The sequence below is a fragment of the Apodemus sylvaticus genome, chromosome 3 (genome assembly GCF_947179515.1).
Source record: "Apodemus sylvaticus chromosome 3, mApoSyl1.1, whole genome shotgun sequence".
Lineage (NCBI taxonomy): Eukaryota > Metazoa > Chordata > Mammalia > Rodentia > Muridae > Apodemus > Apodemus sylvaticus.
The window spans coordinates 73495730-73522982 of record NC_067474.1 but is presented as its reverse complement, the minus strand read 5'-3'; the positions used below and the strand labels follow the sequence as shown (position 1 = coordinate 73522982).

Genomic DNA, 27253 nt, shown 5'->3' with positions numbered 1-27253 from the left:
ACTCAACAATTTTTTTTCTGTGAACTAAGTAAATATTTGGTATTGAACTTGCTGTTTGTCATGGACAGTGTCCAACAAAATTGTGCATTGTAGACATTAGCAAACATCAATTATTATTTTAGAAATGAGGTTTATGTAGTCAATACTGGCCTTAAACCTGCTATGAAGTTATATACCTTGTTCAAGCTATGGTACCTTGGGCAAAAGATCCTCTTCCCACTAAATTCCCAAGGCTGGATTAAGAAGTATACACTAAGCTGGGCGATGGGGTGCACACCTTTAATCCCAGAACTCTGGGAGGCAGAGGCAGGTGGATTTCTGAGTTCGAGGCCAGCCTGGTGTATAGAGTGAGTTCCAGGACAGCCAGGACTATACAGAGAAACCCTGTCTTGAAAAAACTAAATCCAAAAAAACAAAGAAAACAAACAAACAAACAAAAAAGTATACACTACCATGCCCAATTTTATGTGGTGTGAGGTATCAAATTCAGGGCCTCCTGGGTCCTAGACAAGTATTATCCCAGCTTAGCCACATCTCCAGCATCTCAAATATTAAGAGCAGAGGTGCAAATTGTGGAAAGTGGTTAATAATCACAGAACAAATAACACACATCAAAACAGATTGACTTCTTTTTGTTTTCTTTTTTCCAAATAGGGTTTCCCTGGGTAGCCCTGGCTGTCCTAACTCACTTTAGAGAAGGTTGGCCTTGAATTCGTAAAGACATGCCTGGCTCTGCTTCCCTGGGCCCACCGCCGCCTGGCAAACACGTTTACTTCTGAAGGTGAACATGTAGATTTAGCGTGAGGCTATTCAGCATCAGATCGTTTCCAGTGGCATGCACTTTTTTGTGTGTTTGCTTTTGAGACAGGGTCTCTCTGTCTAGTCCTGACTGTCCTGGACTATGCAGACCTGTCTATGCAGACCAGGATGGCCTCAAACTTAGAGAGATCCGTCTCCGCCCCTGACAGTGCTGGGATCAAAGGCATGCCTCACTACTCTCAGCTTCATTTTTAAAATTCAGATTATGTACAGTAGTCAAAACTTGTACCTATTTAGCGCTCACCTTGTGTATAATTATTTATTCAGATGGTAAACAACAAAAATACTTCTGGGATGGTTGATAAAACCTGAAAATGTGCTCAACTTCCCTCTGAAGCTCTACGGAAGTGGATTATCACCAGTGTTAAATCCTGACAGACAACTAGTCTCCAGCAAACCTGAAGGACAAAAAAAAAAAAAAAAAAATCAATTTAGGTGCTAGGGACCCGGCTCCATTCCTGCCAATCAGCGCTTGGCCCCGCCCCCAGCTGCAAGGCCTGCATCTCCCGTGAGCCTCTTCGAATGTCATTCTTCGGAAGGGAAACCCTTTCCCGCCGAAGAAGCTATTAAACTACGAATCACTTGGGGTAGCGTCCGTTGCGTCCAGTCGATAGGCGGGACTTCCGCTTCCAAGGGATCCGTCAGTCAGGAGGCGGAAGTTGGTGCCGGCGGGAATGTTGTAGCGCGGCGCATTGCTGCACTCTCGCCGGGTTCTGCGTGGGCGCGCCCCCCTGCACTGCGGCCACCGGACAGCGAGGTTTCTCGAGGCTCCTCGCATTCCGGGTGAGTCAAAAGGACTGTTGACGCCAAGAGAAGTGTGGCCCGAACGCCGGCCACGGAGCAGCGGCCTCGCGCGGGATAGCGTGCGAGGGTTTCTCACTTCCCGTTGGGTTTCGCCCACCTCGCCCGCGGGCAGGGACTCCTGGGACGCTCTGACCCTTTCTCAGGTGGCCTTGATCGCCTTTATTATCAGCTCGGCTTCGCTCACGCTCTGCTCCAGCCGCAGGAGACGCGAGTCCTTTACACCCGGTATCTGCTCAGAGCTCGTGTCCTCGCTCAACAATAGTTCAACAATAGTTCTCTACTTCCGCAACCCTGTTCGCGCCTTATTTTGTTTTGAGTCGGGGTCTGGCTGTGTAGCCCTTGTTGGCCAAGTACTCGCGGTTCTTCTGCCTCTTTCTCCGAGTGCTGGAATCACCGCTATGCGCGGTCACGTTTTTAAAGAGCGCATTTGTTAAATTAGTTTGCTTCCCCCACCCAGTGTGATTACTTGAATGAAACTCTAGGGCCGAGGAGTTTGTCTTGTGATTTCGGCGTGGCCAAATGCAAAACTTAATTTCTAAACTTAGAGATGAGCAGGTTGGAGAGGTGGCCCTGCTGGTAAGAGCACTTGCTGCCCAAGCATTAGGGTCAGTGTTGGTATCTCCGACATCCGTGTCGCAAGCCCAAGGTGTGGCTGTAGCGCCTGCACCCCAGAGCTGAGGGAAGGCAGAGACGGAGGAACGGTGAGGATGGCTGGCTGCCAGCCTAGCTCCGGCCTCAGTGAGAGACCCTGTTCTCAAAGGAACAAGGTGGAGAGTGAAAGCACAAGGCATCCAGTGCCTTTTCCTGTCTGCTCACACAGGCTCACCACTGGGCATACACTACACACACACACACTCACACACAGAAACCAGGAGTCCAAGTTTGCTTATTAGTTTTGTGACAGTTGGCCTCCACTTATATAAAAATGCTCATTAAAAGCATTTTTTGGGAAACATCTTACACAGTATATGGCGCAGAGTAGATACTTGTTAGGTTGGTTGGTTCTTTCTTTCCTTAATTCTTTTACCAGCACAGCAAATGCTGGAATTTGTTCTTAAATGAACGGAGAGTGATTTTTATAGAATTTTATTTTCCTTCCTAGCACTGATTATGTGCTTACTTTCAAAAGGTTAATATATTTGGTAAATACATCTTGACGATGTAAATTAAAAGTAATGCTAAATGTTGGTATTAACAACTTCAAGACTAAAACAATGGTCATTTAATGAAGTGCACGAGGAATTTGCAGAGCTAAATTTCTGATTTAAGTCTGTACTTTTTATTTGTTATCTTCCTTAAGAGAGTAAGAAACCGAACTCAGCCTAGCTGTTCTTCACAATTTTGAGACTGTAATTTAAGGCCAGTGCATTTTATGTGTGCACAAAAATTTTTTTACAGATGATTGTAAAGTCCTGATCAGTGGCCACTGAATATAATTGAAACAGAATAGGAAGATGGCAGCAAATCCTTCAGGACAAGGTAATGCATGCTGGGATTTCTGTTATTATTAGGAATGTTCTCCCACACAGTTAATGTATTTGAAGTAGAGAAAATTTAGCATAGAGCAGTTACTGCATCCAGAATTGTGAATAGCAAAGTGGAATTCCCCCAATTTAAAATCAGTTTAACACTGTATCAGCAACATATTTTTTTAATATTACTAATTCTTATTTTAACCTGCCAAGATTAGTGAGTCTCATCGTAAACTTTTTTCTTCCATTTACTTTTGTATAGTGTCCATCTGTGTATGTGCATGTTTGCATGTGTGTGGGTGCATGTGTGTGGGGTGGGCATGCGCATGTGGAGGCTGGAGGTTAACACGGAGATTCATCTGCCAGCACTTTGCACCTGATCCATTGAGGCAGGGTCTCTCAGTCAAACCCAGGGCTTGCCCACTGGCTAACCCTTGCTAGCCAATTTTCTCTAGGGGTTCCTTGCCCTCTCTGCCTTCCAAGGCCGAAATTACACAACATATGTGTGGGTTCTAGGAATCTAAACCCTGGTCCTCATGATTTTGGGAACAAGTGCTTAGCCACTGAACCGCCTCCCCAGCCCATTTCATAAACTGTATCCTCTGGCATCTGTTTTCTTAGTTTTAAAACTGTTGTCAGATAATATCCGTGCCTTTATCTTCATTGCTGTAAAAAATTTCAGTTACCTGTTACCTTCTTTAATCAAATCAAGTTAAGTACAAGTTGCTGTTAAGGAATTTTTTAAAAAACGTTTTGTTGGAATAAAAATTTATTTGATGTTTTTAGCTTTTTGAGGGCTATGCATGTCTTGACCTTGTGGTATTCTTGCTCCGGCCTCTTAATTGCTAGGATTACAAGTATGTGCCGGATTCTTTTCTTTTTTTATTTTTATTTTTGAGACAAGATATGTAGTCTTGGCTGCCTGGAAAATACTATGTAGACTAGGCTAGCCTCCAACATAGAGCTCTGCCTGTCTCCCTAGTGCTGGAATTAAAAGCATGTGCCACCACACCTGGCTCATAAAATGTAGTCTTTATAAAGTATTAGCTATCATTTTGTAAGTACTTTTATGCTAATACTTGAAAGAGGTCTCTTTCCATATCAGGCCTGAACTGTCTGACTTTTAGGGTAGGTTTGACTCATTGTCTTGGCAAATGTTGTAGTTATGGTCTTTTAACTTTAAAAAAAATTAAGTTAGAAAGGTTCAGATGAAAGTAATTTGTATTTGGTCCTCAGTACTCCCCAACCTCTGCCAAAACTGAGCCAAAATGAAAACTAAGAGAAGTCCACTAAGAGAAGTCCAAGGAAAAACAATGCTTAAAAAAAAGCCACACGATGTAGTCCCAATAAAAACATTTTAAATTATCTCATTCTAATAATATAATCTGCTTTTGTTAACTTTTCTCTTTGCAGTTGCACTAGGAACAACTAGTAGTGCTGCTTTTGGTTGGCTCATAGATCTATCATGAAGCATCCAAAACCTAAAGAGTAATTAGTTGGAAGTCATTTGACTTCTGATACTGTTAGGAATTCCACTGTTATCACGGAGCTGCTGCTATTGGACACCAGCAGAGGGCGTCTATACCATGTTCTATAGACTTGCAGATTCTCAGTGAAAAGTTAAAAAACATTATTTATTGATGTTCATTTATTTGTTTTGAGATAGGGTCTTACTGTATAGACCTGGCGGGACCAGGGTTTTTGTTTGGCTTGGTGTTTTTGTTTTCTTCGTTGTTATTCTTTCTTTCTTTTTTTTTTTTAATTTATTTATTTATTCCCCCCCCCCCCCCAGACAGGGTTTCTCTGTGTAGCCCTGGCTGTCCTGGAACTCACTCTGTAGACCAGGCTGGCCTCGAACTCAGAAATCCACCTGCCTCTGCCTCCCAAGTGCTGGATTAAAGGCGTGCACCACCACCACCACCACCACCACCACCACCACCACCACCACCACGCCTGGCTGCTGTTTTTCATTTTTAAGACAGGATTTCTCCAGGTAGCTCTGGCTGTCCTGGAATCCACTCTGTAGACAAGGGTGGCTTCGTCTGTGCATCCCGAGTGCTAGGACCACTGCCATCCAGCTGGCTTGGAACTCTGACTTTACATGTTTGAATGATTAGCCTGTATTGTCTGTGTACTACATGCATGCATTGTCCTTGGAGGCTAGAGGATCTCAACTCTCCTGGGACTAAAGTTACACGTGGGTGCTGGAAATCAAACCTGGGTCTTCTGAAATAGCAACCACTGCTCTTGATTGCTGAGCCATCTCTGCAGCTCCTCAATAAAAATTGTAAATCTTCATTGTATTTTACCATGTTTAGTATAACATCTGTACTTCTCTATTGTTCATGTGTATAGAAATTAGATGGGGGTCATTGTCAGGTGCCTCGGTTACTCTTAAATAGTAACAGAAAGAAACGATATTTTTTACATTTTAAAGTATACATTTTATTTTTATTAATTAATATTTATCCACTTTACATGCAGATTGCAGCTTTCTCTCCCTCCTCTTCCATTTCTTCTCTCATATCCCCTCCCCCCATATCCTCCCTCCACAGAACAGGGGAGGAATCTTACAGATATCAACCCACCTTGGCATATTAAGTTGCAGTAAGACTAGGCACATCTTGGGGCTAGACAAGGCAGCCCAGTTAGTGGAAAGGGTCCAACGGCAGGTAACAGAATCAGAGACAGCCCCCGCTCACTCCTGCTGTTAGGAGCCCCACATGAAGACAAGGCCACACAACTGTTACATTGGTGCAGAAGGCCTAGGTTTGTCCCATGCAGGCTCTGGTTGACAGTTCAATTCTGTGGGCCCCTACAGGCCAAGGTTAGTTGATTTTGTAGGTTTTCCTGTGATTCCCCAAGCTCCTGCTAATGTTTAGTTGAGGGTCTCTGCATCTGAAGAGACATTTTTTTTTTTTTTAGTGTTGGTATATGCCTTGTAATTCATTAATTTTTCTGGTGCAGGGGCCAGATATCATTGTATTTACTTAACTACTGGCTTCGTTGCATCGGGAAAGCCTAGAAGGTAGTTAAACACATGGGTAGATTTGTGAGAATAGTTAGGAAGTGTGGGGGTGCTTGTTAGATGGACAACACCCTCCAGCCTCTCAGGAACCATCATCTGTCCTTAGGCAAGGGGCTTACGGGTTAGAAGCAACTGTGGTGGCTTTGAATTGTATTCTCAGCACTTGTGAGGTAGATACAGGAAGATCAAAAAATGCAAGATCATCTTCAGCTACTACAAAAAAGAAAAGAAAAAAATTATTACATAAATGTTAATTTTTCTTACTTGTTTTGAGATGCCTTGCTGGGTGGCTTTAAACTGAAGATATAGACCAGGGCGGCCTCCAGGTTCTGACAACATGGCCCTGCCTTCAAGTACTGGGGTTTCAGTATTATCACTATGCCCAGTTAGTTCAAGGTATCAACTATTATAGTCTTTAAATTTTCACTACATTTGAACAATGTATAAACTTAGTATTTTTATTTGAAAGCATTCTGCAGTATTATGTGTTTATTAAGCAATAATAACAAAGGCAAAGCAAAAATCCTTTCAAAAAATTTCTAAGAACAAACATTTATTGCTGGATATGAACTTATTTTTAAAATGCTAGTTGCCATAGTGTAGACCCTCCATAAATAAAAGCAGGTGGGAATTTCAAAAGCCTAATAGTTGCCTAATAGTTGAGTAACCTAACAGTTACCAAGCTGTAATTCTGGGAATCTCCTCTTGCCTCTCTTCCTCTCCCTGTCTTTCTCCTTCCTCCAGTTTCTATTTTTAGCTTCTGCTGGCTTAGAATTTATTTATTACTGGGTATTCCAGGTTGGCCTTAAGTTCCTAGCAATTTTCCTAAGCTCTTAGACTGTGGTTATTGGTGTGAGCCATCACACCTGGTTGACTGGTCTCTTTTTAATATTTAATCAACGGTCAGGTTAGCTTTTTTGTTTTTTAAAGTCAACTTTGTGCTCTTTTTTTTTTTTTTTTTTTTTTTTGGTAACGATCTGATGTAGCCCAGGCTGGCCTCAAAACCTTACTATGCAGCCTTGAACTCCTGATCTTGCTGCTTCTGCCTCCGAAGTTAGAGTGCCCTCAAAGTATAGGTTGGGTCATCATACCGAGCTCTGCAGTGTGTCTTCACTGTACTACCTACTCAGTGACATCATTAGCTTGCTTTGCTTGTCTGACCAAGCAATGGCCGACACTGGAGACCAGTAAGATGCCTGCTGCATACAAAACTAGCCTATCCTGTTTCCACTGTCCTTGGGACAAGCTCACATTACCTGGACAGTCCCTTCTTGGCCCACCTGAGTCACTTTTCAGTCTCTGGGAAAGAGAAAGGGGAATTTCAGATCCACCTGCTTCTGCCTCCTCAATACTCCGATCAAAGGCTTGAGCCACCACTGCCCAGCTTTAATTTGGATTCTTAAAAGTTTAGCTGCCTGCTGCCTGCTTCAGGACACTTGGCCACATTTGCTAAGATCTTATCTAAGTTTGAAGCTTAGAATCAAGTCAAATACTTGACATTGGTATTGATACTTGATAAAAGGAGGTGTCTCCCATAAATTGTGCTCTACTACTTAGGATTGCTTTCTGGTCTGGACACTTGCAGTTCTTTAGCTGTTTCTTGAAAAAAAAAAAAGTATCATTTCTGATTGAAAATAGCTGAGAATTTGATTTGACTATACATAATAATTTTTTTCATGAAGGAATTTGTACACCTGGAGATTTGGCTGTGCAATATATTGACCCACCAAATTTTGTCCAAAATAAATGCAGTAGTAACCCATACTTTGGAGAACAAAATTATTTAGATCAGAATCTTGGTGCTGGGATTATAGTTAGTGGTAGAATGCTTGCTGGGTATATCCTAAGTCCCACAACCACAAAATAAATAAACACATCTTAAAAGTTCTCAGCCATTTTTATTTTGCTTATGTACCCATTTACAGTGTTCTCTGGGGGTTTTGTTTTTATTTTGTGTTTTTTTAAAACACGTGTGGATGTCTTGCTTACTACATGTATGTCTGTGCACCGTAAGCATGTCTGGTGACTACAGAGGTTAGAAGATGGCATCAGGTGCCCTGGGACTGTAGCGAGTGTTGTAAGCTGACACATGGGTGCTGAGAATTGAACCCGGGTCCTCTGGAGAGCAGCCAGTGCTCCTAACTGATGAGTCATCAAAACAGGAGTATGAGTGCACGCGTGTGCACAAACACACACACACACACACCTTTTTGTTGTTTTGCTTTTTAGGTTTGAACTAGCACTGGTTGGCCTGAAACTCACAGCAATCCACCTGTCTCTGCCTCCTGAGAGCATATGCTGCCATTACTGGGCCTTTGGGTTTAAGTCAGGGGTCATGTAGCCCAGGCTGGCCTTGAATGTGCTGCTTAGTAAAAGATGATGATCTTGAACTTCTGATCTTTCTGCCTCTGTCAGGTGTAGGTATGCACCACCACATCTGCTTTGTAATATATTGGAGGCTGAATCCAGGGTTTTGTGCATGTTTAGCAAAACCTACTGACCTATTGGTTTTTTGTTTGTTTTAAGAGATGGGGTCTAATGTAGCCCAGGCTGGCCTTGAACTCCACCTCTTGATAGCTGGGATTATATGTTTGTGCCACCAAGTTTGGTTGCTTTATGCTCTTAAAGTTGCTGGGAAATGGCCAGTAGGACGAAAGAGCTCACTAGTGAATGTGTACGGCCTTGTTACAGAGTAGGAATTTTGTTTTTAGGCCTAGCGCTAAAATGCTTCTAATTCTCCCTCCCTTTTCTTCTTTAGGTTTTCAAAATAAAAATAGAGTTGCAATTTTGGCTGAACTGGACAAAGAGAAAAGAAAATTACTTATGCAGAACCAATCTTCAACCAGTCACCCTGGAGCTAGGTATTGACTGTTCTTCAGAAGTGCCGTTCTTAATCATCCCTACAGGGAAAAGCAGCCCCTCAAGCTCTTTGGAGGTCCCATACTGTGAGAATTAGGTCTACACTCTGAGCTTCCCCTTACTTAGATAGTCCTAGCTGTGCTCAAGGTCTGCTAATTCATGGTACATCACGAGTGCTGTTGTCTGAGATTTGTTCTGCATACCTGTAGATCCCAGTGCTTAGCACAGAGCCAGCTATCTAGTAGCTGCTTAGAATCTTGTGGATAAGCAACTGTCAGATTTTCTAAAAATTCAGTTGTTACACCTGTGTAGAACATGGTTATCATAAATAAGTCCGGTTCTTTGGGATTTCTTAGAGTTTGAGGACAGCCAGGGCTACACAGAGAAACCCTGTCTCAAAAAATTAAAACAAAAAGAGCAAAATAATAAGGATGATGACAGACTGAGCTAAAAGTAGAGGGGCTGTAAATTATGAAACCTATAACATAGGTTTCATAATTACTTGAAATCCCATACAGATAGGCTTTCTTCATACGTTGATGTAGATAATGGGAAGTGGGATGCTTTTATTCAAGAAGGTCTTTTAAAATTTTTATCAAGTTTTGTGAGACGAGTTACTGTGTAGTCTTGGCTGGCTTAGAATTTTGTGTCCATCCCTGAAGTCCTGATATTACAGGAGTGCACCACTGGATTTGGCATAGAAATTTCTTTGTATCCCTACAAAGACTATACAGGGCCTGAGAGATGGCTCTGTGGGTAAGGAGTTCTTTCCTCCAAGCCTGACAACTGCGTTCTACCCTCAGGACTCACTTGATATAGAGAGAACTGATCTCCATGTGTCTGACACAAGTCAAGTTAAAATAAAAATCTTTTTAAAAGAATACATAATGAAACTGTAAGATTCCGTGTACGTCATAGAGACCTAGGGGTGAGCTCCTGCTCAGGGTGCTCAGCGTGCTTGAGGCCTGAGTGTGGTTTCTAGGACCACAGATCAAAACAAAACTAAGCAGGTGATCTCTTCAGATTGATTATACAGCATTGTGATTGGTTAAGGATTATGTATATTATGAAAATTATGGAGATCTTGTATCTATTTCATAATTAAAAAAATATTGGCATGTGGTATGATGGATTGGTTATTCAGTTTGATATTGTAATTTTAATGTATATAGATATCAAAACATACACACCATAAATGTGTGCAATTTTATATGTAAGCTGAACCTCAAATTTTAAAAGTAATTTACTATAATAAAAATGTGCCAATCTAATAAATCCCCTTATATAATTTTTTTTTAAAAGAGAGAGTATGTTTGGTAGCCAAGTAACCAAGATTTCCATTTTAGCATCTCCCTCTCCAGACCCTCTCTTAATAAGGACTTCCGGGACCATGCCGAGCAGCAGCACATAGCGGCCCAACAGAAGGCTGCTTTGCAGGTGAGCGGAGGGAACCGGCAGTCTGGTCAGTCACCTCGGCCACGTCCAGATTATGGAAGCCAGCGCAGTACTTAATTTGTATCTCAGTGGAGCACTATCAATAACCTTGTCCCACGGATAACTGCGGGGGTGTGCCGATGGGCGCTCACGCCCAAAGGGGTGGAAGGACAGTACAGCAATGAGGAGATCCTTCATTGTGTCAGTCAGCGTGATTGATTCTCTGCTCTACTTTGCCAAAGATTTCTTGTTCACAAAATATTTGGACGGACCGAATGATCTAGAAAACTGAACTGGTTAGTTTAATAGCACCATAAATATTTTCAAGTGGTCACAGTATTGCTTTATGTGATTGTCTTCCTGGGTTACTATTTGGATATTTTTTAATGTCTGCACTGTTTACATGGGAAATATTTCAGAGCTCTTCCTATTAGGCTGTAAGTGATGGTCCAGCTGGGAGACAAAGTTTTAGTATTACGTTCATCTTAGATAATTCTCGGAAATCTTCTGTGAAACACCATTTTTTTTTTTTGTTTTTTTTTGTTTTTTTCTTTTTTGGATAGGTGACTTGTGTAACCCTGTTAACATCAGCACTTCAAGGGGGGACACGGGAGGGTCTTTCTTTTTTGGGTAGGTGACCTGTGTAACCCTGTAATATCAGCACTTCAAGGGGGGACACGGGAGGGTCTTTCTTTTTTGGATAGGTGACCTGTGTAACCCCTGTAATATCAGCACTTCAAGGGGGGACACGGGAGGTCTTTTTTGCATTCCAGGCCAGCTTAGGCTATGTAGCAAAACCCTATGTCATAAAACTTAAAAAAAAATTTTTTTAAAGGCATAGTGTAAATTGGCTTTGCTTTTAAGCAGAATCCCAGAATTGGAAAGGACATTATAAAAATCATCTCTCACCTCAAATGACTAGAAAGAGTCTTTTTTTTTTTAATCGAGGGGGATATGACAGATAGTTCCCGAATCAGTTCCTTCCCAGCACTGCCGCAGTGCTGGTGGGTTTTGGTCATCAGTGCCACTGTTCTTGTCCCTTCCCAGACTGCTGGCCCCACTCAGGCTTTTTGTCTCCTGACCTTTGCTGCTATTTCTCCTCCTGCCAAAGAACAAAGCCCTCCTGACTGCTGATTGGAGAGAGCCCCACAGAGGCAGATAAAGAGGCACTAACTTGTGTTCATCTGAACTGTGTTACTGTTGCCTGTGTAAACAAACTAGATCTTAGGAATTCAGAAAGGATAAGGAATTTTAATGCCTTGGTTAAAAAAATGTGACTCTTAATAACTTAATTGGTTTTTGTTGTTGCTTTTCTTTCTTTTTTTCTTTTTTTTTTTTTTTTTGTACTGTTTTATCTTTCTCAGCACGCTCATGCACATTCATCTGGATATTTCATAACTCAAGACTCTGCATTTGGGAACCTTATTCTCCCTGTCTTACCTCGCCTTGACCCTGAATGAAGAGAGTGTCCGCGATAAGGAACACTTATTTGTAATATCAAAGGTCAAAGTTCTCCCTCGGCTCTATACAAACTCTGACTTTGAGAACTTTGGAGAACTTAGCTTTTGTTTCTTTAAAGAAAGGAATAAGTAAGTGGGACAGGAAAGAGAAGCGGAGCTGGGGCACCGAGTCCTCAGGTGGTGGAGGCAGCGGAGGACCTGGCTGTGCTGGCCGAGACTGACTTCTTTGTGTTGTCATCTGACTTTCCCTCAGACTCAGAATCGCTTAGTCTCATGAAATCTGCATCACCTTCAACAAGTTGGACTGAATTATCATGTGGGAAGCCCGGGTCTGACCCATCACTGCACAGACAAGCTCTGACGACGGCACACGCCTGTGATCTCAGCACTAGAGGCATAGAAGCAGGAGGTCAGAAGTTCAAGGCCATCCTTGCGTAGGTAGTGATTTTGAGACCAGTCTAAGGTATATGAGACTGTGCCTCAAAAAAAAAACAACCTAAACAAATAGACGAGCCATTAATAGTCCTAACTTTAAAGAAATGAGGATGCTTTTTAAAAATGTGAAGACTAGGCTTACATACTTCTTGGTTTCTTGTGTTAAGAAACCAGCTATTTAGACATAGGCTCATAGCCAATAACTAGTTCTCCTACTCTGGATTTTAAAAGGAAACTCCAAGTCAGACTAAATTACCAGCCAATCTTAAATCTTTTTCAAATAAATGCTACTATGATAGCAAATAAATGATGTGACTAAATACTGTTCTGAAAAGCAGCCCAAGAAACACGGTAGCTGTAACTGTGTGTGTATTCTCACGGCATGTTGCTGCCTGACTGCTGTGCCTGAGTGCTTTTATTTTCTATTTTTTATCGAATTGAAGACTTAAAATTAGGCAAATTAAAGCCTTTTAAATCATTTTAAATAAGGTTAGATAAGTTGCTCAGCAGGGCCAAACCTTACCAAGAACTGAGGTGCTCATTTATACATGTGCCTCTCCTACCCTCTCGTTGCCCTGTAAAATTAGAGTTTGATTAAAGTGTGAAAAGTATGGCTAGAGAGTTCTATAATACCTTACACAAAAATGTCATGATTAAAATTATATGAATTATATTTTATAAGGGAGGTATTTTGTAAGGATCCTGTCATGTTTTGTTTCCAAGGATTGAACCTAGGACTAACAGTTACGGATATGTTGTTTCCCGAGCCTCATCCCCTGTGTAATTGACTGCATCTCCACTCTCTCTGCTGCTGGGGGAATTGAAACCTTTTCAGTTGGGTCAATATTCAGTCACAGTTTTACTCCCTTCTGATAGTTTCCTGTAGGTGTTCTCACCAGCCGCATAGCACCAGCCTGCTCAGTGTAAGTGAAGCAGCAGTCTTAGAAACATGACCTGATTTCCATTGAGGAAGGTGGAGCCAGCCCAGTCACCACAGCATTCCCTCGTGTCTGCTGCTGACCCAGTGACCTTCTTGCTCCTGCCCTCCAAAAGCCCAACCAGCCTCTGCAACTCCTAGGAGTCTTCATTTTCTTGAATTTCGCCAAGTTTCTGTTCAGTGTGATCCTTTGGTATACTGACATGGTTCTAAATCTATCTGCTGATGTTAGGAAGATAAAACATGTGTATAAGTTTTCCACTGTTGAAGCCTTTGCCTACTCTGTAACTTTGTAATCTAGGTGCTTTTTTTCCTTTCCTGTATCAGATAAAATACCCTGATGGAAACAACTTATGGGAGAAAGGGCTTATCTAGGTTCACAGTTTGGACACAGTCCATCATGGTTGGAATGTCAAAGCAGCAGGAGCTTGAAGCAGTTGGTCAATAATTAAAGAACAAATGGATACTACTGTGCTGTCTTTATATAAAGCAGTATTCTAGCCAGGCAGTGGTGCCACTCAGCAGTGGGTGGAGCTTCTACCTCAGTTAATACTATCTAATTCCCCAAGGCACGCGCAGAGGCTGGTTCATCTTACAGTGATTCTAGATGTCGAGCTGATAGTACTGTCCCACTAACCAGGAGGCCTTTCCAGTGCTCCTCTGCTTTGGGTAACACTCATTTCTGTGAATATCTACTAATACCTACTCTGGTGTGTGCTGTGTTTGAGGGACAAAAAGGTCACAGAGACCTGCACATGGGGAGGTGACATTGTTGAGGATCACACTGGCATTCAAGTTGCAGTAAAGTAAGCAGTTCTGGCACAAGACAAGCATCTTGGAGTACACTGCTGTCTGACTAGGCTTAGACGTTGGCAGATGATAGAACTGGTAAGGGACTGAAGGTACACCAGACAAAGGTCACATTTCCAGCCAAGCCAGTGTGGTGGGTCATGCCTGTAATCCTAGCACTCGGCAAAGGCAGGAGAATCACTTTGAGTTCAAGGCCAGCCTGGGCTACAGAGTGAGAGCCCAACATCCCCACCCCAAAGAAGTATGAAAAAAGAGTGAGTTTCAGGGATGAAAGTGCAGTGTTAAAAGATAGCACTGGACTCGCTTGGCGCCCTGAGTGAGGCTCTAGTGTGAGTCACGGGTGGGTGGTGCATGCCTTGCCATCTGTGACGTGGGAACAGCACCAAGCAGTGGTGGTGCACACCTGTGATTTCAGAGCTCGGCGGCATGGTGGGGGTGGGGTGAGGGTGGCAGAGGCAGGCGGATCTCTGAGTTTTGAGGCCAGCCTGGTCTACAGAATGAGTTTCAGGACAGCCAGGGCCATCCAGAGAAACCTTATATCTCAAAAACAAAAAGTAGGAACAGTATACAACTGACTATTACCGTACTTATTTAGGCCAGAAGTTTTAAAGTACTAGACTCAGCCTGTTTATGAGCTGAGAAGGCAGCTGAATGGTTTAATGCATTGTATCAGCATTAAATAAAAAAATAATAGAAAAATAAAACAGTGTACTGCATATGTTAATAGGCACGTTTCAAAAATGTTCTGTGACTGTATTTAGTTTACGTTCTACTCTAGCTTATATATCTTCAAGAGCAAAGAGTTTGGTTTTCTCCCTCTGGTCCTTCTCCATCTATGTGCCCCATCTAGAATACCTGGTATGTTAGGTAATTATACCTACTGTTGGAGTGAATGTAAGAACACACCCAACCTTGCTTGCCATGGAAGAGTTTCTCTCCGACTTACGTTTTAAATAGAGTCTCCCCTGGACCTGAGGCCTGCTGGTGTTGCTAGGCTGACTGGCCAGCAAGTCCTGGAGATGCGCCTCCTCTTCAGTGCTGGGGTCACAGGCATGAGCCAGGCTTTGACCTGGGTGCTGGAGGTCGAATTTAGGTCCACATTGCTTGTAGTTTTACAATTTGAGCTTTCTCTCTACCTTCCCAAAAGGTGTTTGTGTATTTCTTTTGCCTTTAACATGAGACACGGAAGATAAATTTGACAGCCACCAAATAATTGAAATGAGCACTTTTATGATGCCAGAATAAAACCAAAATGACTCAGTAGTTTTAGAGGCACATATGGTCGTTTTATTCCTCCTGCCGTGGAATCAGTGAGTGATTTCATTAAATCATCTCAGTTCTTTGCTTGGGCAGCAAAGAGTCAGCCTCATGAGTTCAAAGCCTCGTTAGGCAAAGGCTTTGGCATGATACAGTTCTGAGAACAAAAGATGAACAGAATTGATAATTTGATTCAACCCCACCATCAGATTCTCACCAGTGAACACAGGTCCTACTGCGACTGTTAGGAAGAACCTTTCCTATTCACCTCTGCATCGAGGTGCTGCACAGTGCACAGTGCACGCCCTTGGAGGTTGTTTAACTCCCTAACTTCATTCTTTTTTTCACAAAGAATGGACATGGGCTGTAAAGGGTGGGGGGACATAGTCATTGTGCAATTACATCTGACCATGTCGGGTGGATCCGGATACCCTGGGTCTGGTACCCTAGTCTGGTGAGAGCTGAGGGCCTGAGTGTGGCAGGACAGGTGAAGGCTGTTTCAGAGAACAGCATCTTCACAGATGGAGCATGGTCACACAGGAAAAACAGTATTCAAAGCAAAGGCAATGTCTCCATGGAGGCAGGAGGATGTCACTACGTAGGGGCCATCATGGATCAACCAAAATAAGACTTCCTGGAAAACGGATTCTAATATTTTAGAAACGATTCTTAGGTGGACTGGGACTGTAGTTCATCGGGAGAGTGTATTACACATGAAGTCTAAAATTCCATCCCCAACACCGAAACTTACAAAATGAACCTGAGTTTAGTATGGATTCATACTTGAATTCTGGGGGTGAGTCCCTTGGTATAAGCTGGGAGGCTGAACATTTAGGGGCATGTATGTCAGGTAAACAGATGAATAAATTTGGCCCTCATCTGTTCTTAGAAAAGGTAAGTTTGGGAGACACAGAACATGAATAATTTGACTCTCTTCTAAGCATGGGTCTTGCTGTTTTTCCCATTTCACTTTGGATCCTTTCCCCAGATTGCTCTTAGCTCTCCTCCCCTCTACCTATATTCTCTTCTGGTTTCTTCTTCAGATCTGTTTCCAAGAACTTAAGAAAAGACCAGATATGGTCAGAGGGTGTTGATTTAATGTTCACCTAGCTCTTCTTCCTGTTCTAACACTCATATTTTTATTGGCCACATTTCCTTGTATGGAAGCTGACTCAGCCACGCCTGCAGACGTGGGCCTGATTTACGTGTTACACAAACCAGTGTAATCCCCATTGCAAAGTGTCACTTAGGTAAGTCCTGCCTGAGCCAGTTCTCAGGTTCCTGGAACCCAGAACTGGTTCAGATGAGACTCTGGAGAGTTTGCTGGGGTTTTAGAAAAGTTGCAGTTTCCAATCTGAGAAAATTTCCAAAGGGATGGATAAGAAGTATTGCTGTCAGCAGCCAGGTGGCCGTGGTGTAGAGCCAAGCTGAGGAATAAAGCAGCACCCTAAATGGCAGAGCCAAGAGGATAATCTTGTCAGTGGCTTTCATGGGCCTGCGACTGCCATGACTTAAATAACTCCAAGATTCTGGCCTCCCTTCTAAACGTTCTATTTGAGATGTGATAAATCCTCATTAAGTTGTATTTAGGTTGGGGTCTAGTTTATCTCTCTAACTTGTCTTACAAAGATCGTAATTCAGAGTATTAATTTACCATATGGGGTAGGCGTGGAACTCTAGTTTTTTGTTTGTTTTTGTTTTCTTTTCTTTTACCACACAGTGCTGCCTCAGCCTACATTGGTATGGTATCTTTCTTAGCCACAGAAATTATTTGCTTATTCCGATTTCCCCTGCAGCTCAGCCTCCACAGTACCTGCTGGCCGTCCATGACACCCTTTCCTGATCATTTCCACTGTGACGTGTAACTTCTGGTTCAGTCACAATACACATATGCAACACAACTACCCCCCCAAGTGTTCTACACCCCCATTTTTATGTGTGTTCCTCTCTCTTTGGGGGTGGCAAGGTTGGACTTCTCAAAAGAACACAGATAATGACTGAGTCTACATCCGGTCTGTAAATTCAGTTAGATTCTCACCACTGTTGCCACTATGAGAATGTAGAATTCCCAGAACACTGTTTGACCACCATAACTATTTGTACAAGGCCCGTTGTGTGTCAAATGCTGTGTGGTCCTTTACATCTTAGAAGGACTTTGACTGCCTCTTCCTGAGCCTGTGACTACTGCTGCTGTTGTGGAGCCCTCAGTAGTCCATGGCCACTTGAGTTGGACCCAGTAGATACCTAGTCCTTGACTCCAGATACTTAACATCGTTTGCTTCCAAGGCTGTCCTGGGAGACGAAAACGCCTGGAAATGCGTGTCCCTGTCCTCACCCCCGCCACCTGCAGTGTGTTCCAAGGCCACTTACCCTGGGATTGTAGTTACCACCTTCCTACCTTTGTCGTTACCGGACCATGTGTATGTGTACATTGTTAAAGACCTTCCGGTATGACCAGTCCTCTCAAGCCTGGGTTAACTGTCCCTTCCCCAGGAGACTGTTTTGACAATTTCTACAGCAGCTTCCCACAACACATGTCTAACCACTTGCCCTGGGTGGCTATATTCTCTGATTTTTCATACTATTTTGATTCTCTTCTCATTTTCTCTTTTTTCCCTACTCCCTGGCTTGCTTTCTTTTTGTTTGTTTTTTCTAGGTATTTGTATTTTCTTTTTCCTTTTTAATAAGTTATTTATTTCCTTCCCACCCAACTCTCCTCCCTCCCTCTCCTGGTCCCTCCCACTCCCTGGCTTTCCGACTGTAATGCAGTGTAAAGGCTCTCTATGTTTGCCCCCTGACCCCCGTCCTTCTGCCTCCTCTCCTAACATTCCAGGAGTGCTCAGTGCTGGCAGACTCCAGTTCTCTCCTTGAGCCCACCCAGGTCAGACTTACAATAACACAAATCCACCAAAATTTTTTAAGTTCTACACCCTTAAGCCGAGCAGTGGAGTTTGTTTCACCTGTGCTCTCTGTAGCGTCTTTACACTACTGACCATCTGGAGCCCGGCTCCACTCTCAGGGTTCCTCCTGCCTGGGCCGTGGCCTCTGTCCCACTGGCCAGCTTTTCTTTCCAAGTACAGAATATTGGAAAGCCCTTAAAGATGGACTTTAAAAAACCCCCTTGCTTAGTCAACCCTGTGTCAGTCTATCCAGTAGCATGGCTTTGAGTGATAGCATTTGATTACTTCCCCATTTATACCACTGTTCCTGACATCTCCCCTCATGGTGGTTAGTCTCTAAAGTGAGTCTCAGTCTGTATGCACGCATGCAAAGGGGTGCAGGAAAGAAACTGCCAGCACCACTGTGCTGTTATTAGGGGGAAGGTTTTTATTGTGAATAAGAGAAAATATCCAGGGGCATCTGGGAGAGTCCAGAGCAGAACATGCAAAAAGAAGCATGGACAGGGCCAGAGCTGTCTGCAGGAGGTGAGAGAGCACAGGGCAGGGGGTGGGCAGGCCATGTTGCTTAGAAGTATCAGAGGAGGGACTCCTGGGGACAGAAAACAGTTTCAAAAGTTCCCTCGGAATGCTGGCTTTCACCTAATCTACATCTTTCTGTAGTCCAGTTTGAGCTCATTTCTAGATAAATGTACATCCTGAGATCTAAATTCATATGCCTCTGTTCTTATGAGAAGGTGGAGTATCTTTTCTGTCCCCAAACAACATCTCCAAATCTGATGGCACATGTCTTCTTCCCAGCACACTCTGCTGCAGGTTCTCCTGCTCAGTTAATGGCCATATGAGAGCGGGGGAGGGAGAGGGAGACCGAAGCCTTACGCTTTCTGCTAGAGAAGCAAGCCCTACAGCCACAAGGCCCTCCTATCTGGATGTGTCGACCTCTTGTGTTAGCATTATGCACCTCAGCCAATCTTGAGGAACCAAGAAAACAGGCCCTGAGTAATTTTCTGGGCTTCACATAAAGACTGCAATTGAGAAGTATTTAGATAATTTAGGAGTCTGTGTGCTAACACCATGGGAAAAATTATGTAAGGCTGACCTGTGTAAATGAATTTTCGAGGATGAGATGCCTGATGGAATCTAGAGATGCACCCGAAACCCACAAGAGCACTGTCCTGGCGTCCCAGCTGTGAAGAGACCCTGGCCATGGCAGCTCTTATTCAAGGAAGCGATTTTATTGGAGCGGGCTTAGGGTTCAGAGGTTTAGTCCATTGTTGTTATGGTGGGAAGCATGGTGGCACATAGGTGACATGCTGCTGGAGGAGCACCACATCTGGATCCACAGGCGCAGGAGCACCACATCTGGATCCACAGGTGCAGGAGCCCCACATCTGGATCCACAGGCTCAGGAAGAGAGATTCTGGGCTTGGAATGTGGAATGGATATTTTGTTGTTGTTTTTTTGTTTTTTTAGACACGGTTTCTCTGTGTAGCACTGGATGTCCTGGAACTCACTCTGTAGACCAGGCTGGCCTTGAACTCAGAAATCCTCCTGCCTCTGCCTCCCAAGTGCTGGGATTAAAGGCCTGCACCACCACTGCTTGGAATGGATTATTTGAAATCTCAAATTCTACCCTAAGTGACATACTTCTCCCAACAAGGCCACACCTCCTAATCCTTTCAAATAGTGCCACTCCCTGGGGTCCAAGTATTCAGATATCTGAGTTTATGGGGACCATTCTCATTCAGTCACCACAAGCATTTTGGGAGGGGAAGGAGAAGGGACATATAAAGCTATTGCCCAAAGTGTGACTACGGTGCTACTAGGAAGGGTATATAAGGCAGGGAACCTTATATGTTTTTAATATAGATCTAGATAGTTATTGCATATGAGGCATTGTCCTATGTGATAATAGATAGCTAGATCATCTCTATATAATATGTATAATATATATTGTAATCCTCACAGTCCTATAAGGTAAGATGTGTGTGATATTACCCTCATTTTAAAGATGAAGAAAAGAATTTTGGAGCTGGAGAGATGGCTATCAATAGTTAAAAGCACTCACTGCTCTTATAGAGGACCCAGGTTCATTTCTCAGCACCCACAGGGCAGATCTCAACTGTCTGTAACTCTGGTTCTAAGGGATCCAATGCTCTCTTTTTACTGTCAACAACACTAGGAACTTGTAATATATACATACATATATACATACAGGCAAAATGGTCATACATATAAATTAATCTTTAAAGTTTTTTTAAAAAGAAATTGAGGTATAGAAGGTCCTTGCTCAGGATCTCAGAGCTAGGAAGAAGCAGAATATGCATTTGGATCTGAGTGTCAAGTTGAAATTAATCATAGAGGACACTTTTTGTTTAAGGCATTTACTTTTGACTTTAATATAAATTTAAGACAGACTGATCTATCTACCCACCCACCCATCCAGCCATCCAGCCATCCACCCATCTGAGACAGGGTCCCTCTTTATAGCGCTGGCTGGCCTGGAACTTAGGGCCTTGAAGTCACAGAGATCTGACCACTTCCACCTCCCAAGGACTGAGATTAAAGGCAGGCGCCACCAGACTTGGCACTAAATTCACGTTTTAAAACAAGATCAATGTAAATAAAAAGCACAGTAAGTGACCTTGGAAAGTGGTGGTAGTCTGAGTCCCGGGGACGGCGAGCTGGCTGGCAGTTGCACTGAAAAAACAAGAGAGCAATCAAGTGCTGTGGAGCTGAATTATCCGAGGTCCACCTAGGACTGCGCACAGCGCAAAGGGAAAGGCAGGATCACGCTTCCTGCCTGAGAGAGGTCAGATCTCATGCTTTCATTTCTGGGCTATTAGCCAAGGAACGAACGGCTGTAGCTAAGCAGTGACAAACACAGCATTTCTATTAACTGTCAAACGTACATTTGTTACTGCTGCATTAGATTCTCTAATGCTCTCATAAAAATTGACTGGGACCTTTAAATTTGGCCAAACTCTTTAACGATGATTACAACAGCCAAGTGTGTTAGAAACATGTTAAATTGCTTCTTTGATTGCATGCTGAGCGGTTTAGCAGCTGAGTACACTGTAAATACTCCAGCAGGAAAGTTTGTTTCTCATCTTTATTTCTTTGGGATCCCCTGAGAAATATAAGAATCTTGTTTATTGTTGAGATACTTCTTGTTTAATGTCGCTCACATCTGTCCCTGGTGTCTTTACCAGCAAAAACAGTAAGAGGGAACGCCACTAAGGAGAAGAAGGAATCAGAATCCACAGGAAGAGGAGGTCCAAACGGGAAGTGTACCGGGGCCACACACCTGAGGGAAGCCCAGACGTTCTGGTCAGGAGAGGCTGTAGGCATTGGGAGGATCCGATAGGGGCATGGTGGGCAGCAGACAGCCCAGGCCTCATGCCTGCACCCCGGACCCCACATCTGGCTTGTGCTCTCAGAGAGGGCACCTGATTCAGCAGCACCTCGGGGCTGGGCTCTCCTTCACCCTCTTGCCTAGCTTGCCAATCTGTAAAGAACATTGGCACAGTGTACCACACATCTGTGTAGCAGCACAGAGCTCCACAGAGCTACATTAAAGGAGCCATGTTAGAGGGCACCAATAGGGCTGACCCGCTGTGACTCTCCTCACTGGATGTTTCCATCACAATCCAGCTGAAACTGCCTCCGTTTTCATCCCTGTTGTTAACAGCACTGCTCCCATGTCTCTAGGCCTCAGCTGAATTACTCACCTCTGAAGACAGACCGTCTCTGGTTCAGCCTTTCAGTCTTCTGTGTTTGTTTGCTTATAATTGTTCTTGTGGAAAATGCCACGCACATACAGGACAGAGACATATAATGAATTTCACATACCTACACCACTCTGCTCTGACAATTACTCTGTGCTTTCAGTTATTCTACCCTTCATTAAGAATTTTAGATGATGTCTCATAAAGCAACTCTCTTTGAAAATATATCTAGTGCAAGAGTCCTTTCTTCCTTTCTTTTGTCCTTCCTTCCTTCCTTCCTTCCTTCCTTCCTTCCTTCCTTCCTTCCTTCCTTCCTTCCTTTTTTGAGACTTGGTCTCATACTCTCATTTTCTTCCCAGGCTGGCTTCAAACTTATATACTTGAGGATAATCTTGAAATTCTGACTCCACATTCTGTGTGCTGGGATTACAGGCACGTGCCAATGTACTTGGTATAAGCGATGCTGGGCATCAGACCAGGTCTTTGGGCACGCTATGGAGACACCTAATCAACTCTCCCATCCCCCACCCCAGTCCTGGAGGAGAGATTTTGTAAAAAAAACAAACAAACATTTTTGTGTGTAAAATAGGCATATATGTATTTTCCTGAAAAAAAAAAAAAGTCCAGAACTTACACACACACACAAAAAAAGTGCTTTTAATTTTGTTTTGATTTGTGGTTCTGAGGATTGAGCCCCAGGCCTGGTGCATTCGAGGCAAGCATTCTAACACTGAGCGACACCCTCTTTCCACCCAGGTAGTTCAAACCTAAAAGATGGTGTGTGTGTCTGGTGGTTCTATACCTGTGTGTGATGGTGTGTGTGTCTGGTGTGGTTCCATACCTGTGTGTCTTAGTCAGAGTTTCTATTCCTGCACAAACATCATGACCAAGAAGCAAGTTGGGGAGGAAAGGGTTTATTGAGCTTACACTTCCATGCTGCTAAAGGAAGTCACTAAAGGAAGTCAGGACTGGAACTCAAGCAGGTCAGGAAGCAGGAGCTGATGCAGAGGCCATGGAGGGATATTTCTTACTGGCTTGCTTCCCCTGGCTTGCTCAGCCTGCTCTCTTATAGAACCCAAGAATACCAGCCCAGGGATGGCACCACCCACAAGGGGCCCTCCCCACTTGATCACTAATTGAGAAAATGCCCCATAGTTGGATCTCATGGAGGCACTTCCCAAATGAAGCTCCTTTCTCTGTGACATTTCCTGTGTCAAGTTGACACACACACAAAACCACACACTGTGTGTGTGATGATGTGTGTGTTCTGTGTGGTTCTGTACCTGTGTGTGATGTGTCTGGTGTGTTTCTGTACCTGTGTATGTGGGGCTCCTCAGGGCTGGCAGAGTCAGATTCCCTGAAGCTGGGCTGGTGGACTTTTGGGAGCCAGATGGGAACAAGCAACAAGGTCTTCTCACTACCGAATCCTCCGGCCCCAACTACTTTCTGTTCTCTTTCTTTTTCTTTCTTTCTTTCTTTCTTTCTTTCTTTCTTTCTTTCTTTCTTTCTTTCTTTCTTTCTTTCTTTCTTTCTTTCTTTCTTTCTTTCTTTTTCTTTCTTTCTTCCTTCCTTCCTTCCTTCCTTCCTTCCTTCCTTCCTTCCTTCCTTCCTTCCTTCCTTATTTTTTTTTTAAGGGACAGAAAGAAACAGTCTTAGGGTTTCTGTTGCTGTGGTAAAACATCATGACCAAAAGCAACTTGGGTAGGAAAGGCTTTATTTCGTCTCATAATTCCTGTCTCCTATTCCATCACTGAGGGAAGTAAGGGCAGGAACTTAGTGCAGGAAATGAGACAGGAACTGAAGCAGAAGCCACGGAAGAGCTGCTTACTGCTTGGCTTGCCTGCTTTCTTAAGACATTTCTTGTGCCTGGGGTGGTACCATCCAGGCGGGACCCACCCAAGTCAGTCATTAATTGAGATAATGTTCCCACCATACTGCCTGTAGGCATGTTTGTAGGACATTTTCCTAATTTTCCTAATCTTCCCAAATGTCTCTATGTTTGTGTCAGGTTGTCAAAAAGCAACCAGCACAGTCAAAAAGACTACCATTTCAGTAGTCTTCCCTGCTTCTTCCCAAAGAAAGAGCAGCCATCAGACTCATGAGTGGCAGCCAAGCTACCTGAAGCCACTCTTAGGAGAGATCAATGATTACTGCAGTAGTAGAATTTCAGTTACTTTTCTCTTGTTGTGATAAGACACTTCAACAGGGGCAACTCTTAGAAGGACAGGCTTAATTGGCCTGTGGTTCCAGAGGGGTGCTGTCTGTCACCGTGGGAAAGTGTGGCTGCGAGCAGCAGGCCTGTTGGCTGGAGCAGCAGCTGGGAGTTCATACCTCATCTGCAAACAGAAAGCCAAAATGGTACACTGAGAATGGTGTGTGGCCTATGAAACTTCAAAGGCTGCTGCAAGGGACATACTCTTCCGCAGTAAGGCTATATCTCCTAAGCCTACCTGGTATCACCAACTGGGGACCAAGTATTCGGATGCCTGAGCAAGTGAGGAACAGCTCCTTCAAACCATCACAGGGACACTGAGAAGAGTTAATTTGTTTGAGGATCAATAATTCTTTTTTTGTTTTTTTTGTTTTTTGTTTTTTGTTTTTTCGAGACAGGGTTTCTCTGTACAGCTCTGGCTGTCCTGGAACTCACTCTGTAGACCAGGCTGGCCTCGAACTCAGAAATCCGCCTGCCTCTGCCTCCCAGAGTGCTGGGATTACAGGCGTGCGCCACCACCGCCTGGGGAGGATCAATAATTCTTAACAAAAGACCTTAATCTTTTTACCGTTACATGTGCTGGCTGGTTTTATGTCACTGTGACAAGCTAGAACCTTTTGGGAAGAGGAAAGCTAATTAAGAACATGCTCCCATCAGATCGTCCTTTGAGCAAGCTTGTGGTCCCTTTTCTTGATGTGAGAGGGTCCTGCACACCCTGGGAGATGCCATCTCTGGGCTGATGGCCCTCGGTATTATGAAGAAGCAGACTGAGCGAGTCGGTAAGCCGTGCTCTTCCGTGGCCTCTGCACCAGTCCCTGTCTCTGACTTGCTGTCCTGGTCTCTCTTCACGATGTGCTACAGCTGTAATCCTCCGGAAATTGCTTCTGGTCATGACATTTACCATAGTGACAGAAACCTAAATAAGAAGCCAAATTCTAGTCTACTGGAAACATTTGTGAAATTTTGTTTCTTAGAAATGAGTTTAGCTGTTGTAAAACAGACAGCAATAGATTTTTACTTGGAAGTTCTGAGGACTAAATGTCTTCAAAGTAACAAAACTCAAAGAGCTTTAAATATAATTAATTAGACATAAATTAAAGCATGAACAGTGGCTGGTATGTGATTGTGAGACCATCCCATGGGAATCAGTCAGCAGATTTTTCAGAGGACCAGAGGACGAGGCAGCTGACATAACATGACTGCACTGTCAGACGGGGGCATGGAACCACTCCTGACGTGTCAACCTGTGAAACACCAATTACAGGGACGTGACAGGATGTCAGAATCCTCAAGCTGAGGGTTTGAGTAACTAGGTTACTTTAAGAAAACAGACATAAAATGTACATTATTTTTTTTTATTTTTTTTTAAAATCTGGGTTAAAGAATAAAGCTGCATATCCATGATAAAACCAACCAACAAATTAAAACACAAACAAACCAACCAAGTCCAGACATTCCACGATATCAACAGATTCTACCAGACCCGTCAACCAGAGGGGAACACGGGTGGGTGGGTGGGCAAGCTGGCTGCACAGCCTGCAGCTCATGGGCTCCCTGGGCACATCGGTGTGTTCCCAGGTGTGGCCACCAGGGGAGAAAAAGTTGGGAAGGGTACAATAAAATCAGTCTTGAGTGAATGAACACTAGCCAGAAAGAGCTTTCTGGTGTGTTTAAAAACACCCAGGAGAATACAAACATTACAAACACATTTTTGTTACAAAAAAAGGAAACAAAAGAAAAAACTGTCACATAGAAAACACTAACATTTTAAGACAAGAGATTACATATGTATGGTAAAGTCAGACTCAGTCGATCACAGCTAAGCAAGAAAACCCTGGCAAGCTTACACCTGGTCTCCTCCCAGAAGAGAGTGCGGGTCTCTGAGGAGAGGGTTTACAGTGTTCCAGAATGAAAGACTCAGCAAACACAAAGCGATCTGTGAGCTCCTGTATTGCTAATTTAAAGTAAGCATCTGGGTCACTGAAAATCTAGTTGAGAGCTCACAGCGGCCACACAGCTAGGAGCACACACTGCTGCTGCAACTGGGTGAGGAGGCTGAGGGCTCCCTTGCTCCCTTCCTGTTCACAAGTGTGTGCAGGGCAAGGCAACGAAAAGGGGAGAACCCGGCTTTAGTGCCGACACTAAGGCTTAGGGTCCAGAAGGAATGTGTCTTCCATGTCTCTGTTCTTACTGTGCTCCCCCTGCCACTTCAAGCTGGGTGTCAAAACTACGTCCTGGCTGGGCATGGTGGCACATGCACTTAGTCCCAGCACCCGGAGGGGGCACACGGTCAATGTCTATGAGTTTGGCACCAGCCTGGTCTACATGAGTTCCAGGTTATCCAAGACTACATGGTGAAACCCGGCATCAAACAACAAAAAAACTAGGGCCAGTGCTCCTCCACTGAGCTACACCCACAAGCTCATAAGACTTGAACTTGGACAGATGTCTAGAATTTCGTGTATTATTTAGAAAAGCACCACCTTGGCCAGCTTCCTGAAATTAAAATCCAATTTACGCTTCCACTCCAGAACATACCATTTTTACTGACATAGTTTTTTGAAATTTATTTTACAGATGTTTCGTGTGCATGAATATCTGTGCACATGGGCATGCCTGGCGCCTGTCGGGGCCAGAAGAGGGCATTAGATGCCCAGGAATTGGAGTTACAGACAATTGTGAGCTCCTAAGTGGGTGTTGGGAATCGAACCCAGATCCCCTACAAGAGCAGAAGTGCTTCACCCCTGGGCCACCTCCAGCTCCCCATGTATTCAGTTAAAAGGGACATGTCCCCATCCTGTAACTGTCAAACATTGTACCTGTTGTCGCTGACTTGGGGAGAGTGGAGCAGGCCCAGCTCAGGCTCTGTGACTCCAGAACAGAGTTGGACGGGAATCCCTGGCTTTGGCCACTTGAAAACAATGGTCTCTTCCACAAGCGTGCTTTAACTGTCAGTCGGAAAAGTCTAAAATAATTTAGATTTTATTTGAAAAATTGTATCTGGGTTTTTTTTTTATTATTTCTAATTGCCATGGGTTATTTCAGTAATAAAAGCTCACTCCGGTAGCACCGTATTTACCTTTAGACACACCTTACACAGC

The 27253-nt window shown here is 43.7% G+C and overlaps 1 protein-coding gene across 2 annotated transcripts; it reads left to right on the top strand.

Annotated features, from left to right (window-relative positions):
* The first annotated feature begins 1400 nt into the window (after nucleotides 1–1400).
* On the top strand, nucleotides 1401–13717 carry Inip (INTS3 and NABP interacting protein). 2 transcript variants are annotated; one of them, XM_052176572.1, is made up of 5 exons: nucleotides 1401–1602; nucleotides 3022–3102; nucleotides 8882–8984; nucleotides 10329–10419; nucleotides 11781–13717. In XM_052176572.1, exons 2-5 carry the CDS (start codon nucleotides 3078–3080, stop codon nucleotides 11874–11876), a joined length of 315 nt encoding a protein of 104 aa, XP_052032532.1. In that variant the 5' UTR covers nucleotides 1401–1602; nucleotides 3022–3077; the 3' UTR covers nucleotides 11877–13717. The 2 variants fall into 2 exon arrangements, with proteins under 2 accessions (XP_052032532.1, XP_052032533.1); XM_052176573.1 differs by lacking the exon at nucleotides 3022–3102 and having other exon boundaries at nucleotides 1410–1602.
* Nucleotides 13718–27253: the final 13536 nt, after the last annotated feature.

What these genes read in the sequence shown, in the direction of transcription:
- Inip (XM_052176572.1), top strand. Translation starts at nt 3,078, where the DNA reads ATGGCAGCAAATCCTTCAGGACAAG. An exon ending in ACCAGTCACCCTGGAGCTAG is followed by an intron (nt 8,985 to 10,328) that starts GTATTGACTGTT and finishes TTTCCATTTTAG; the next exon opens with CATCTCCCTCTCCAGACCCT. An exon ending in AACAGAAGGCTGCTTTGCAG is followed by an intron (nt 10,420 to 11,780) that starts GTGAGCGGAGGG and finishes TATCTTTCTCAG; the next exon opens with CACGCTCATGCACATTCATC.